This window comes from Stereum hirsutum, assembly GCF_000264905.1.
Source record: "Stereum hirsutum FP-91666 SS1 unplaced genomic scaffold STEHIscaffold_17, whole genome shotgun sequence".
NCBI classification, from domain to species: Eukaryota; Fungi; Basidiomycota; class Agaricomycetes; order Russulales; family Stereaceae; genus Stereum; species Stereum hirsutum.
Genome location: NW_006763147.1, coordinates 542,999 through 557,774, shown reverse-complemented (window position 1 = coordinate 557,774; position 14,776 = coordinate 542,999). Strand labels below are relative to the sequence as shown.

The 14,776-nt window shown below is 48.7% G+C and overlaps 5 protein-coding genes across 5 annotated transcripts; 2 read left to right on the top strand and 3 right to left on the bottom strand.

The window, feature by feature from the left end:
• Nucleotides 1–115: 115 nt before the first annotated feature.
• On the bottom strand, nucleotides 116–2,557 carry STEHIDRAFT_114927 (WD40 repeat-like protein; the record flags this gene model as incomplete). The annotated part of the gene is made up of 13 exons (XM_007309256.1): nucleotides 116–257; nucleotides 327–603; nucleotides 686–760; nucleotides 819–987; nucleotides 1,049–1,177; nucleotides 1,234–1,259; nucleotides 1,320–1,404; nucleotides 1,474–1,696; nucleotides 1,770–1,828; nucleotides 1,886–2,008; nucleotides 2,138–2,247; nucleotides 2,300–2,382; nucleotides 2,445–2,557. 13 exons carry the CDS (start codon nucleotides 2,555–2,557, stop codon nucleotides 116–118), a joined length of 1,614 nt encoding a protein of 537 aa, XP_007309318.1.
• A 501-nt stretch (nucleotides 2,558–3,058) lies between these two features.
• Nucleotides 3,059–3,937, top strand: STEHIDRAFT_149899 (uncharacterized protein). The gene is made up of 3 exons (XM_007309255.1): nucleotides 3,059–3,260; nucleotides 3,313–3,332; nucleotides 3,403–3,937. Exon 3 carries the CDS (start codon nucleotides 3,464–3,466, stop codon nucleotides 3,674–3,676), a length of 213 nt encoding a protein of 70 aa, XP_007309317.1. The 5' UTR covers nucleotides 3,059–3,260; nucleotides 3,313–3,332; nucleotides 3,403–3,463; the 3' UTR covers nucleotides 3,677–3,937.
• A 374-nt stretch (nucleotides 3,938–4,311) lies between these two features.
• Nucleotides 4,312–6,083, top strand: Short-MNP2 (manganese peroxidase; the record flags this gene model as incomplete). The annotated part of the gene is made up of 11 exons (XM_007309254.1): nucleotides 4,312–4,537; nucleotides 4,590–4,654; nucleotides 4,718–4,835; nucleotides 4,896–5,096; nucleotides 5,154–5,289; nucleotides 5,350–5,415; nucleotides 5,475–5,554; nucleotides 5,610–5,734; nucleotides 5,811–5,888; nucleotides 5,949–6,013; nucleotides 6,071–6,083. The coding sequence occupies exons 1-11, from the start codon at nucleotides 4,411–4,413 to the stop codon at nucleotides 6,081–6,083; spliced, it is 1,074 nt and encodes a 357-aa protein (XP_007309316.1). The 5' UTR covers nucleotides 4,312–4,410.
• A 1,012-nt stretch (nucleotides 6,084–7,095) lies between these two features.
• STEHIDRAFT_161672 (terpenoid synthase) lies at nucleotides 7,096–8,588 on the bottom strand (the record flags this gene model as incomplete). Its single annotated transcript, XM_007309253.1, has 9 exons — nucleotides 7,096–7,181; nucleotides 7,239–7,482; nucleotides 7,535–7,552; nucleotides 7,611–7,717; nucleotides 7,772–7,905; nucleotides 7,954–8,001; nucleotides 8,061–8,197; nucleotides 8,255–8,393; nucleotides 8,449–8,588. The coding sequence occupies 9 exons, from the start codon at nucleotides 8,586–8,588 to the stop codon at nucleotides 7,096–7,098; spliced, it is 1,053 nt and encodes a 350-aa protein (XP_007309315.1).
• A 2,995-nt stretch (nucleotides 8,589–11,583) lies between these two features.
• On the bottom strand, nucleotides 11,584–13,755 carry STEHIDRAFT_161671 (uncharacterized protein; the record flags this gene model as incomplete). The annotated part of the gene is made up of 4 exons (XM_007309252.1): nucleotides 11,584–12,470; nucleotides 12,842–13,452; nucleotides 13,517–13,657; nucleotides 13,721–13,755. 4 exons carry the CDS (start codon nucleotides 13,753–13,755, stop codon nucleotides 11,584–11,586), a joined length of 1,674 nt encoding a protein of 557 aa, XP_007309314.1.
• Nucleotides 13,756–14,776: the final 1,021 nt, after the last annotated feature.

Sequence of the window (14,776 nt, the reverse complement as noted above, 5' to 3'; positions counted from 1 at the left end):
TTATCCATTAAACCTCATTTGCTGACGGGTGTGGCGATTCTCTTCCGGGTCTCTCATACATACCAACTACCTCGAATTGAACTAAGTACATCACGATCTCGTGCACCAATTCCGTCTAGTCCATGACAAGATCATCATCCTGATTTTCTTCGTCGTCCGACCGCAACATATTGTCCTCCTCGAAGTCTGAATCACTTCCGGTCGTCGACAGCGTCGCCGCTCTAAACAAATCCGCTTCGCCTTCCTGCCTTAAGATTCTGAACCATGGATGGTCCATCAAATCAGTAACAATAACCGGATGATATTATGTCTCCACTAAGACTCACTCGTCAAACAACTCGATAGATGCCCCATCTTGGCCGAGTTCTCCACCAGGATCAAGTGAGTCAACAGGTGTACCCATCATCGCTAACATGAACCTCCGACGGCTCTCAGCTGAAGCCTCTAGAAGCTTGCGGACTTCTGTGGGAGTAAGGGAGAGGTTGGAAGCGCAGGGCGTTGACGGCGTGGGACTGTGCATGAAGATGTGGCGTTCGATGCCGGAGGTCATAATGAGTGGGTAGACGGGATGGATAAGGGCGGTGTTCACGATGGACTTATGCCCTTTTCAGCAGATCGCAATGTTGAAGGTAAGTTGAGGATGTTTGTTATGGATATACAACGAACGCGAGACGGATTGGCTCACCATTGAGATGGAAGAGCGGCGTTGAAAGGTCTACTGGGACGTATGCATCGGACCGCTTCCTGCCATCAGTGAAAGCTTCGAGTACTCTCGTCAGTCGAGCGAACCAAGGCAGATGCGACATCAAATACAGTACCTATCGTGCCGGAAGTTGTGTCCCTGCCGTAGTTATCGTGATTATTGATTACTGTACGTTGCTCTTCAAGGTGCTGTAGCGGAGGTATCTTCCACACGTATCCACGAAAATCGTCCGACCCAAATGCGTAGCAATCATCTCCATTTGCCTCGCCACCGAATGAGCCGTGCTAGATGGGAAATTCGCAATGAATAGTCTGAATAGGTACGTAGTGAGTCTGCGAAGCAAACCTTGACCGTGCACGAGTTCGAGAATTTTCGCGTTCCAGGCGGGACGGGACTTCCATCTGGGAGGTTGCTACCGCTGCATGTTGCCAGCGGATACGGATATTTGATGGAGTATATAGTGGGATAATAGTGCTGTATTCGAATAGTTGGCTTCCTGAAGGTGAAATATTCGAACAGCATCATCTTACCAAAAGTACGACCGCAAGCTTCGTTCCTGATGTGTTTATCAACGAAAGCACAAGAGGGATGATGCCGAGAAAAGGCTAACACTAACCTTCCGAATCGAAAGAGATACTGCTTGCTTCTGGTCGGTAGTAGCCTTGAAGTTCTATACCCTTCTTCACAAGGGTGGTCGCGAACTTCCATTCGTCAAGTGGTAAGTGTTCGCTTAGCAAATCGTCAACCAATTGACGAACAAAAGAGCTAACCTGCAATACAACACCTTCCTGCGACCTTTGATGAAGAGGACCAAACGCCATCCGCATATCGCGTAGGCAGACTTTGCCTTTGTTGTCGCTTGTGGCGAAAATGTGCTCCATCCGGGGATGGAATCTAACGCCCGTAATTTCGGTCGTATGTTGTAAGGTACCCTGGGCTTGTGACATTCGTGACCCATCGCGGCCATCGTGAAGCAGAATGCAGCCATCGTCGCTATGTTTTTCGAGGAGGGATGTAATTATTAGCCCTCGGCGTTTGAAGGACTTGGTATGATGAGTACACGAACCTGGCACTTAGAAACACGTCCTCCTGGGACGGGTGACAAGAGACTTCCCGGATGCTGTCCTATAGCTATTTGAGTAATCGGGGATGATGTTTGTATGGGATGATACGTAGACGTACCGCGTGCTGCCCGAAGACTTGGGCTGCTGCAGAATCACTGTGGCCAGGTTCTGGAAACGTAGTCCATCGATTGAGATCGAACTTCAGAATTGTGTCATCCGTTCCTCCTCTAGGAGCACAAGACTTAGCAATGTATTTTTAGCGATAAGAAAATCAAGCACGACGGACGAGTAGATGTATTGATTTGAAGCGGAGAAGTCCAGCGTAAAGATATTCGCCTATGAGACCTTCCATGAGCTCATCAAAACACACGTCAGCACCGCGAAAATAACAAACTCTGTGGCCCAAGAAGGTGCATGACGGCTGCACGCTGTCCTCCGAAGAAGTTTCTCGATGAAGATCCCACAACAATATGCGCCTGTCTAGAGCAAAGTTTTAGAGAAGAGAAACTACATAGAAGTTTGAGTAGCTCACCATCGCCTCCACTAGCCAAAAATCTACCTCCGAGTTTCGAGTAGACCAATGCGTTTACACAAGAATCATGTGCGGCGAGGGTCCTTGAAGCACAATGGGCTAAGTATGTCGAGCGCGACTCTATGGAAAAGTTCATGGATCTTACGATGAATATCGAAAGCCGCTCTCGAAGTAATTCTCGACTAGCCCACGTCTGGCTCGATTGAAAGTGCCCGGATGCGCGAAATCAACAGGACGAATGCGACGTGTGGAAGACATAACAGCTTGAGCATTGTCTAGCCTAGAATGATGCTTCGGTCGTAGGGTTAACCTTACAGGTAGCTGTACCACTCACACATATATCGACACAAGATACGGCCACAGAATAAAGTCAAATGCTGCAGGTACGCTTCACAATAAGAATGTAGCGTTGGTAGATCTGAAGTGTAGCAATTCAAGAGTTAGTTTCAGCTTGAACTTGTCGAACGTGTAGTAGCGCGCGATTGTGCAACGATTATGTAGCCTGTCACTGGAGCTTCATCAGTGGTTATGCCTTACCTTGATTGTATTGCTACTAAGTAGTGTGGATTAGCAGGAGGTTGAACTATGGATATCGATGTTGGACGTTGGCCTTTGGGCAAGTGGCGGATAAAAGTTCGGTTTGAACCATTCAATATTCAATGACGTAACCCACGTCAACGAAATCTCGGCAGAAACCGGGCCTGCTTCCTTTTGGACCGCAACCACCACCACTCGCTGCCTCCTCCGCCATAATTTTCCCTTATTTCTACTGATTGGGTCGAAGAAAGTTGCCTTGGAGGTAACGGTGCTCGATATATTTTGAATGTGTACTCTTGGCGTTGTTTCTTGGCGATAACGCACCAATGCTTGATTTTGGATTTACTAATATAAGTCGATCCCGGGCGAGTCGTCACTCACAACTGCTACCAGTGCAACCGGGAACATATGGGCGCACAGAATTGTAACCATATTACTTCCCATATCATACCAGGTGCTAACAGCAGCCGAAACAGAACAGGTCGTGGAGGTTACAGTGAGTAAACCGGCAACCTGAATCACGGGCAATATATGCTCTCACGAACCACAAGCTTCACCGCTTTCTTCAGATTGCTGTATCTGCCTTGCATGGACACCAAAAGCTCTCGTTGAAGACGTGCATCTGTAATGGCTGGGTTGTTCGAGTCCAAGCTGACCGGAGTCAATACCCACGAGACGTATCTGGACCATTTGCGAGGTCGCGATTTGATGTTGAAATTTACTCACCTATTTTCAGTACAGATGACCCGACGACAGGGAACGACTAGATGGAGCCTGCGTTCTGTTTTCCTCTACCATGTAGTCTTTTCTCTCTCACACTCGCCCCGAAATTCACGGTAGGTTGATGGTATCCTCACTGCCCAATAATCCGAGAGAGGGAGACCAGACCATTGCTCTCGCAATCTCCACGGGTACAGTAAATGGAACACAAACCTGTTGGAATTGTCAATTTTCCGATCGATGCTCCAGCCGTTCAGCCTGTGCGCGGGTCTCTCATTGGTTGACCTTCGTTCTGTCCCCGATATAGAGTTTTTCCAACATCGACAGTCTCATGGCCACCAGCCTTTCAATGCGGATGCGTGAGTAATGCGTTCCATTTCCTCCACAAGTCAGCCATATTTGCAAGTGCACTCCCTAGAGCATCGCTCTGCGCCACACAGCGGGGTCCTCGTTCTCGTGCTGTTTTGCGCTCCCGTCATTCGCCGCATCCGACCTCTCACGAACTTTGTCTTCATCTATCAACAACGCCACTAGAGTTCCACACATCGGTGATGGAACGGGTTTACCTCTTCCTCTACCCTTCCACCCTGGGTCCCAACGGTTGGGTAGTGCGAAGTCTTCTTCTACGATTCGCTCTTGGCTGGATTGACGTCCCATTTTCATCCACGCTATGGCAATATCATAGGATTCTTTGTGAGAAGTCTCGGGTTTTAGCACATAACTGGACGCCAAGATCATTATTGTTCAATGCTCAGCGCGCTATTGGAGTACTTTCTATTGCTCGAGAGCTATAAAGACTAGCCCGCTGCGAGCTGAAGTTCGATAAGACACTCCAGTCTCCACTCGGTACTTCAATGGCTTTCGCTCAACTCTCAACTCTCATCGCTCTTGTCTTCGGCGCCGCCCAGTTCGTCGCGGCTGCTCCACCCAGGAAGATTAGGTGTGCTGACGGAAACGTCACATCCAACGCTGTCTGTTGTCGTGAGTCGGCTTCATTCTATCCCCACCAACTATTCTGATGTTGTCGCAACAGAGTTGTTCCCCGTCGTTGCAAACCTACAAGAGAACTTGTTCGACGGTGCTCAATGTGGTGAAGAGGTAATGCCATATTCCCTGGGCTTATCGAGAAATCTTCATGCTGACTATCGTTCTCGTTGGCAGGCGCACTCTGCTCTCCGCCTCTCCTTCCACGATGCCATCGGGTTCTCGATCCACGGCGGCAAGGGTGGAGGTGCTGATGGTTCCATCTTAGCTTTCAACGACACCGAGCTGCAATTCCGTAGGTTATCGAATATCGCACATCTTTCTTCAGTTTGAGCTCACGTAACGGTCTTTACAGACGCCAACGGTGGTATTGACGACATCGTCGCCGGCCAGTTCCCGGTGTTCCAGACAACCAACCTCTCCCCAGGTGACTTCGTCCACCTCGCTGCCGCGGTCGGTACTGCGAACTGCCCTGGTGCTCCTCAGCTCGAATTCTTCTTCGGGCGCCCTCCCCCCAAGGCACCCGCTCCCGATCTCACTGTCCCCGAACCCACCGGTATGTTTCTGTAGTCTCGTTGTTTCTGTATTTTATTCTTACAGTATGATTTTCTAGACTCCGTCGACGCTATCATTGAGAGGTTCGCAGATGCTGGCTTCGCCCCAGACGAGATTGTCGCTCTTCTGTCGTCTCACACTGTTGCTGCTGCCGATGTCGTTGATGTGACAATCCCTGGAACTCCCTTCGACTCGTGAGTACTGGTGGCGCATGCTGATGTATTGCATGTTACTGACCAGAACACTACCTCTAGGACACCCTTCACCTTCGACACACAGATCTTCGTTGAGACCTTGTTGGTTGGTACGCTGTTCCCAGGGTAAGCCTTCATCTCTCGCCTATAACTTTGATTTTGTGCTCATATTTTATGCCATCCAGAAACGGCTCCCAGTCCGGTGAAGTATTGTCCCCCATTCCCGGAGAGATGCGTCTTCAGAGTGACTTCGAACTCGCCCGTGGTATGTCCTTACTCCAATTGTACCGCCATGTTGACAATATTAATGATGACCTCAGACCCAAGGACCGCCTGTCTTTGGCAGGCCATGATCAACGACCAGACTCGCATGCAGACGCAATTCAAGGCCGCCATGGCCAAGCTCGAAGTCCTCGGCCAGAGAAACCTTGTAGACTGCTCTGATGTACGTTCATCCTGTTGCTTTAAGTCTTGGACCGGGCCGGCTTCTAACTATTACCCACATCTCGCTCCATACATAGGTCGTCCCCGTTCCCCCTCCCTTCAGAGGCCAGGCCATGTTCCCCGCCACGTTCTCCCGCAGGGATATTCAGCAGGCTGTACGCCTCATAGTTTCATCCGAATGCTCTTATTCGTACTCACCTATCCTTCCCAAATAGTGCCAGGCGACTCCCTTCCCCACCCTTGAGACCATCCCGGGTCCCGAGACCTCCGTACCCCCCGTGTAAGCACCTATCCCATACAATTCTGCCGTTATGTGCTGATGATTTTTGGTTTTCAGTCCCGGCTCTTAAATCCGAAGAGCTAGGAGCGTACGCTACGCTCTATTATGTCTGGGTTCATGATTATATCATCTGTACATGGTTGGATAAATTTGCTGGGTCATTTCTTGTTTTTGAAACAATTTATTTGGTTTATCGGGCGCTCCAACTTCCAAGTGCAACTGAGTGGTCAAATCGGGATGCATGAAAAAAATGAAATTTCCTCAAGGCTGGCGGAATCCCTCTGATCATAGCAGATCGCCGTCTGGTATGTCCGCTCTTTTTTGGGGGCAGAGGAGAAAGGATCATTGACATCTCTTGCTATCGATCATTGTAGTGAGACAAATTTCATGCAGGCAGCGTGGAACACTCATGATGGGTGACTCCTTGATATTGTATTATTCACGCTGCCTTTGATTTAACCATATTGTGAGTCGTCTGAATTATCTTTTGGCTATCCCACGAACAGAGCCTCTACAGTGATTTTCTTTGGCTTGGCGTGGTACGTCCATTTTCCCTCGACTGAGAACCATGTGTTTGAAATATACTACTTTGAGAACAACTTGTTCTTGCCCGGGTGGGTCATTCCGCGGTTACAATGCAATGGTAGCGATCCAATCAACAAGATCGGCTATGCTGGAGTAGCTCCCGTTGTGGTGGTTCTGCTCCTGCATTTGCGTCCTCATTCTCTCATGAAGTGTATTATTCTGGGTTTTCCGCATGAGAGGAATTACATAGAAGAAGTTTTGTGTTGTCCTTCATGATTGGTGACTCTTGGCTGATTACAGTCTCTTCATCAAACGGCTGCTGCTCTACAGCTCCTCGAGTGGCACAAGGACACTCTAGTGCTGATGTATAATGATGGGAAAACATCTGAGTATCACATATATGAAGATCGGTAGGTGTGTCAACGGTGTTGAATATCGGAAGAAGACTCAATATGTGCTAGCACGGAATATAGAACCTAGGTATAGAACTTCGACAGGAGGCAGATGATTGACTATGGTGTTTCTTGTTGTTGATCTTGCAATGCTCTCTATGATTCTCAGGAGCAATCCTTGCTGGAGGCTTTCGAGAACAAAATGATCCTCGTGCTTTCTTTCTCGATAATTTGCTCGCCATGAAAGTATCCTTTCCAAAGTAATGAGTCGTCGCACAATGGGCTGTTTACTGGTAAGGGCGACATACTAGGGCTTGAATAATACCAGACGATCGTTCCCTGGACGTAATGCTCCAAAGCAGCATGGTACTTTCTGAGCATTGTATCCACTTCGGCGCCAAACAATGGTAGCTGCTCCTTCAGTGTGATATAATCACGCACACGCGTCGAGATCATACCGACCAGACGATCCACAGCGTCTTGGAGTCCAAGGTCGTATTGAGCCATCAGGCAACAAACGAGATTTTGGTAGTCTCCGTCCGCTTGCTCCTTCTATTTGACGATGAGTACACCACGCGGGGGTAATAAACACAGAAAAACGAACATTGAACGAGCACAAATCCTAATCACGGCCGGTACAGTGAGATGGTAATCCTTCGAGATGGTTGCAGGACACGTACGTTAGGCCAAGTCATGATGTCTGTTGTTGCTTCAGACATGGCAATTACGACCGGATCCCGAAATACATAGTCGGGAAGATCCAAGTCCAATGAATATTCGATCATGGCTAGAATCTGGATCTCAGAATTGATACTAAAGGATGAAGCGAACGACTGCGAACCTTCTACTAAGGCAGCACCAATAGTATTCCGTCGCATCAGAATAAAGTCTTCGACAGACGGCAAAAGTAATTTGGAGCGATTTCGCGATTGCATAACTTGCGATGAACTCCAGTCCTTGAATGCTTGTATGAACCTAGTGGTCGAGTGAGCGTAGTTTATTGACAATAAGATTAGTATGCACCTTTCGGAAGCACCTTTGGTCGCAGTCGTCTTGATACGATTAAACAGGCTGAAGTGATATACCGATCTTACGTGGTACATATGACATAGACAACGTAAAGCACGAACCTCTGGAGCATAGCCGCGTAAGGAAAGTCCAAGGATGTGGGTGCATGACTAGACAGAGCGCTGGTTGAGATATCGACACCGACTTGGACTTCCTCCGGCTTAGACTGTAGATCGCCTTCGTCGGAAAGATCATCGGTCTATAGAAGCAGCGGTTATCGACGAGACCAGCCTTCCAGATGGTCACAGACACTCACCGAAAATGCCCAAAAGAAGAATGCAAGACAAGTTTCAAGATGTTGTAGATCAGCATCAGGAAAGCTGAGGGCGGCATAAAGATCAAATTTTCCCGCTTCGAGGAATTCCCTTGATTTCTGCTCATCATAGACGTGGAAACTGTGAAGTAGGTGGTGTCAAATTGTGTCATAATCAAAAAATTCACCGTGCAGACCTTTTGAACCACGACTTCATGGCACTGTTTGCACTTTGGGAGTGGGGATTTAACTTCAGGTTAAATGCTTGACGGGTGATATTGGCAAGATTGGGCAGAACGAAGGATGCGGGAAATGGTCGCAGTGAAGAGAGTTCCATCTTCGAAGGGAGGCCAACTGCAGTCAACTTGTCGGCGAGAAGACCATAGTATATATACAATCCCCTTTTTGGCGCTCAGGCTTCAGCATTCGTTAGACCTGTGGCCTGAAACTGCTAAGATATTTCGGCTTAGTAGGATCATGCTGCGTGTAGCACTCAGTCCCAGTCGGAACTGTGCCTTGGCGGCTGCTAGAAAGTTGCAATTGGTAACCAATGATCTGCATATATACAAACTGAAGTGGATGTCAACTTGGTGCTTCGATTGCGAAGCTGAGTTGAAAACACCGGCGGGTTTCAAGTTAGACAGCAGATACTTACCAGCGGGGGTACTGCTTACATGGTATCTGCACTATCAAAATCGGAGGAAACGCAGTGGCGATAGTACAATTCGGTAGAGGTTCGTTCACACGATGCATTAGAGAAACTGGCCGCTGGAGAGGGACCTGTAACATACGAGCGCCGGCCAAGTTGACGACTCTTAAGTTGCCAACTCGCGTCTTGCCGAGCAATAGAAAGAAGAAAAAAACATAGTAAGTACTAGTTAGACAGTACACCCAAGCAGTAAGACATATTTGTAGCGGCTCACCTTTGGAGCCTCCGCCAGAAGTCGGTTTCCGAATGAAGGATGCTTGAATTTATATCGCTCCAAAATATGGCCTCGTGGTGTTCTTCCTGGTATCTTGCGAGGTGGATTTGACTTTGAAGTAAGAAAAAAATTCAGATCGTGCAAACGAAAGGTTCAACTTAGTCCTGACTCACCAGTATGCCCGCGAAGATCCATTAGATAACTCCGCGAGGCGCCGTCTAAGGTACTGATACCGAGCTCTCCCACTCTGACACGGCGCCTTATGAACTCATCCCTCATAGTTCGACTGATTACCTTGCTTGCTAGGTTCTTCACACCCGGCAATACACACTCTTGACGCAGGCCACCTGGTTACACTTGTTGTGTCCATTTATTAGCGCAGATGGAATTACTCGGGGAGCGCTGCCTTCGGCAACAGCCACCTTGCTTGTCAAATGATGTTAGGCTCCCGCCGTTTGCGTTGTCTTCGTTCGAATGCTCTTCAAAATATATCGTATTTCATCCCGTTGAAGAGCATTCTCGAGTTTAGATCTTCGAATAGCTAAGTACTCTCACAAGCACCCGGCCATTCCGCTGTGCCGCTGCCCTCGCGCGGGAGACATTCTAATTAGCAACCAACAACAATTACAGCCGCTACCTTCATTCCGCCGTCGCGTTGCTGGATGGCGTTGTTGATACTGTGTCAGACAATACTTAATATCGAAGGGAGCCCGCACTAGACTGAGACAGCATAAATGAGTCCGCGGGCGCAGCTCCGGTGGTTGTCGTTAGATGCTATGATGTCTGTCATCTGGTAAGTTACAACGGGCAGGGTCAGAACATCCTTGAGTAGATAAGTACCATCTCTCAGGGCAAAGTAGATGCTTACCAGGTTAGTTTTCGTGCGCATCCCGGCAGATCTCGTACTCCGTTGGCAAAGCGTTGCTCGGAATGGCCGCTTTCGACCCAAAGTGTTCGCTCACAATCACGTCTTCAGTAGCTCGCGATAGCACAAACTGAAATACTCTGAAATGGGTACCAGATATTCCAAGATCAAAAGTGAAGGGTGAAGAGACAACAGCCAGGATCAAGGTGCTATGGACGCTATATCAGTGCGGGCTCGATCTGCACATAGTACACAACACACCATGCATCAGCACCGTCCGGGCCCATTCTCAGCGGATGAAATGCTTTGCTTATCCTAGGGCCAAGCAGAAGGCCTGCAGTAAGGAAGAAAGCAAGGTTTTGAGAGCAATGAGAGAAGAGACGAACGCGCGCCACAAACTAACTGCCGCCACAAAATAAGTCCGATGTTTGACCATGTTTATTTCCGGGACGATTCTGAGCAATTACGGGGGTTGGAAGGACCTTTCAAGCAAGGTAACATCAGATAAGGTTGACAGCTTGCGGCGACAGCGTTCACCAGTTTTGTAGCGCTGCTGGGATCATCCCATCAAGCAAGGTTAGCAGCTGACGGACACAACATTCACCGGTGGAGTTTGAATTTGGACGTTTGACCGGAAATAGTGAACTCCGAAGAGACACCCAATGGAGCATAAAAGCGGTTGTACCCTGTGCAGGAAGGACATAATCCTTCACGCGTTCGACGTGCAGTCGCGTCGTACACTAGTACCGTGGCCAACTTTTCCGTAAGGTGATGTGCGTTCATTTGTTGCCATGTAATTTATAGTTGGGGATTCGTGAACATTGACATTGGTAAAACGACAGCCACTCCTTTGAAACTTCGAGCGCTGGATCCGGGTGTTGAAACGTTGAAGATAGGTATGCGTACCCTGCCTTCTATCTGTGTGGGAGTCTCGTGGCACGTCAGTTAAAGCTTTGAGTGAATCTTGGGGTGAGACTGACCCTGAAGAAGACGGTGCATCGTGAGCTCCGGTCAAGCGTCCAGCTATTTTTCCTCGATGTCCAGTCATTTCACCTCGCGTCGCAAGCTCTCCACCTAAGGTCCCTACGAGTTATAATACACATTCTAGACGAAGGCGTGCCCTTGGTGTCTATACTTCCCGATCCTCTCTTGGGCCACCTAGAAGCAATCATCGCTCAATCGAGTCCTAGAATCCGTAGCATTTCGAGGCCAGAGAAATTGACAGAAGTTCCAATGCTGGTAAAATGCTGATTCAGCTAGTGGTATCAGTAGCCGGCATCGAACGAAATATCCTACTTTGCACGACGCTGTGAGCTATTCTGGCTATTCTCAACCCTCGAGAAACTGATTCAATAAACTAGCTTGAGGATGACGTACATACACGCAAAGCTATGTAGGCATATCACTTACCATTATCATACAGCTAACTTGGGTTGGATCAGGTAACATATTGAGATAGTATAAAGCGATCTAAGAGAATGTACCTGCACAAATCGAACAAAGGATTTGAATGAGGCTATAGAGAGAAGGATAAGCATATATAATCAATCGAAGTTCGCAAAACATTCGGTAAGAACCAGCTTGTCCGCGATACCTTCGAACTCTTCTCCAATGAACTCGGTAATATTGCACTTGCAAAGCTCCAAGAGTTTCACACCCCTATCCGAAGCCACATCGCGGAGTACGTCCGCCAGCTTGTTGGCCTGGAACAGGCTCAACACTCCCCAAGCATGCCTCTGGCGATCTGTGTAGGAATGAAGCAGAACGGCGAACTCCCACTCGACGAGCTGAATCGTAATCAAACGTCGGAGAAGAGTCCGGTCCGATGCAAGGGCGTCGAAAAGACCATTGAAACCATGAACACCATTTTCTAGGACGAGAGTCACCACTGATGTCGAGAAGTGTGGCAAGATGGTTGCACAAGCGCACATATTGAGCGAAAGAACAGCTCCAGCTTCTTGAGACATGTTGGGTATCGCAGTGCAACGAAGCTCTTCAACTGAATCTAGAGGAAGAAGGGATAGAACCGTGTCGAGCACGTAGACAAGATCGTCCGTTACACTTTCGACAACAGAAGGAGCAGGTGCGTCTTCCGGGCGTTGTCGTGGTGCTGTAATGATGAAGGTGGCAGAGAAAGAAGGTTTGCTTCTTCCCGATTCGTCCATGGTTACGGTCCCATCGTCTTGATTGTGCCAAAGCTGCATGGTGAAGCTCATCTCGTGCACTGGGGTGGGTTCGGTATTGCGAGCGAAGGCTATGTCAACCGTCTCAACGGGAGGGCCATCGGTCGTAGGAAGGATAAGAGCAGAAAGCCTAGAGAGTAAGGTATCGTCGAGGGTGTCGCCGTGCAAGCCAATAACATAGGCAATAGAAGCTGTTGGAGGAAGACAGAGATGACGCGTCAAAGCCGTAACGTCCTTGAGATGGCCTTCTAAAGTAAGATATGAAAGATGGGGAAGAGTGACGACATCCACCAAATGATGTTCAGTGTTTGAAAGAAAAAAGGACGGTTCGGGTGCATGCCAAGGAGATGGCCACATAGTCAGGGCGAGGATCCTTAATTGATCCATCTTCTTGAGAGCATGGAGGACACTAAGAAAGGGGACAGGCTTTCGTAGGTCATCGTTCGGGAGTTGATCGAGGGTCAGGGTCAGACTCAGCCTGGTCAGGTTATCAAGGATGGGCAGGCCCCATAGCTTTGTATGAAGGAATATATTTGTGATTGATAACTCCCGTAACGACGGTGCATGGCCCCCAAGAAAATGCTCCGGAAAGCGCAACAAGTATCTCCAGAGAGCACACCGCCATGCATAGCGTCGATCTCTAGGATCTCTAGCGACGGAGCTGGTCGGAGCAGCATAGTAGGAATCGAAATGAGGTTGTCGAGAGCGCGAAATCCCAGATCTAGCTGTAAACTGAGGCGGCGAGGTTGCAGTCTACGGAACAAGCATGGTAAAAGATCGCGGATATAATCATGCGAGAGATACCTATCCAGTGTCTGCATGATGATAAGAGGGGCATTCTTGGAGCGCTCAACCATTCTCTTTAGCCATGAGCGATTATCCAGCCACAAGAACGTCCAGAGAGTTGGGTTCGCCAATGCTACGTTACGCCATCGACGGCAGACGTGGGTCGCAGAGATGAGATCTCGCGTGGCGTCGGCGATCTGATTCCTAGTTTTGTCGTGGCGCTCTGACATGTCATCGTCTGTGGAACGATAGTGGCGCGGACCGATGACAGGAAGAAGATGTCCGAAAATGCAAGACAAGAGCTCAGAGGGAATAGACGAGACCGGAAGAGACGCGTTGCGATATTCACAGAGGTCTCGAATGAAGATCTCTGCGATGGCGGTCTCAGGACCGTAGAACTGTTTCGGGACCATAGAGAGACCGAGCGGTTTCCAATACATTTCCCTGGGATAACTGCAAGAAAGTGTCAAAACTCAAGGAAGAATACCATCAACGCAGGAGTGGGTACCTGAGTTCATGCTTTCGAAAATGGCCCAAGACAAAGTCCTTCACGAGAGCGATTTCTTCATCGCAAGCTTCGAGCACACGTCGAGAGTCGCTCCCTGCCTCCAGTAACATTTCTGGCGTCCGAGCATTCCAAAATGCTTCTCTATGGATAAAATACAAGGTAAGTCGCCAGAGCATGGATATGAAATAGGTAGAAAGGGCTGACCTGGTCTTGAAGCTGGGGATAGGCTCTAAAGACATTGAAGCGTGTCGTGTCACGGTGGCGTTAAACACTGGCTGACCTGAGTGCTGGGGCTACTCTCTTTGTAGGTAGTCCTGACGAAGATACCTAGAGTCCGACAAGCGCCGGGGGATATATTCCTTCAATATGGCAGAGAGCAGGCAGGCCTTCCTGGGGTGCTGAGAGTCAAAGGAGAGAAGTACAAAGGTCTTGCAAAGGTCCATGCGCGTCAGTAACACCGATCAACCAACCGGCTGAGCTTGAATACCATCGGTTATCTCCGACCACGAGTGTGGCGTTTACTGGGCCACACAGGCCTTAGCACCGTTTATCCACGATCGTACAGCTCGAACCAGGTTTCCACTTCACTGAGTGGCTAAAAATTCGCCAAAAGCACCATATACAAAAACATGGACGTGTGTATATGTTTATACGCATGCAAACAAGCAAGCAAGCAAAGAACAAAAAAAAATCAACCCGAAAGGAAACGAAACTAAGACACAGTGAAAGTATGAACCAGGGCAAAGTATGTCGGCATAGAGCTCCAGAACTCTATGTACAGTGTATGAAGCGTTCCGAAGCTCCCAACGGCGGGCGTGTAAGTGTCTAGGCTGAGGCTGTGGGATGTAGGAGGCTGCACACCGGTCCAAACAAAGCCAGAGAGAGAGGAGCATTAGATTGTACGCAGAGGTGAGGTAGTAAAAATCTCAGCCAGAGAAACGAAAAAAGCACAAGCCGCGGACACTGTTGCATGAACAAGGAACAAGGAGAAAACTGTCAAAAAAAAGGGGGGAAGTGTCCTGGGCACATAAGCAAGACACGAACGGGAAAAAAAGGGGGACCGAGTCTTTCTTTCTACAAACGTTGACAGCAGAACAAGGGCACATTGAAACACTGAAACACTGGGACAGTCTAAGAATGTAGAATGGACGTGAGGTGGTGAGATGGGATGTTGATTGAACATTGAAGACAGAGTGGGGGATGAGAGGATGGAGAAAAATCTATGTCGTTACTGAAAAGAGCAAAGCAGAGAACAGAGAC

Excerpts from the sequence above, each read along its gene's own strand:
- STEHIDRAFT_149899 (XM_007309255.1), top strand. The coding sequence starts at position 3,464 with ATGGCTGGGTTGTTCGAGTCCAAGCTGACCGGAGTCAATACCCACGAG.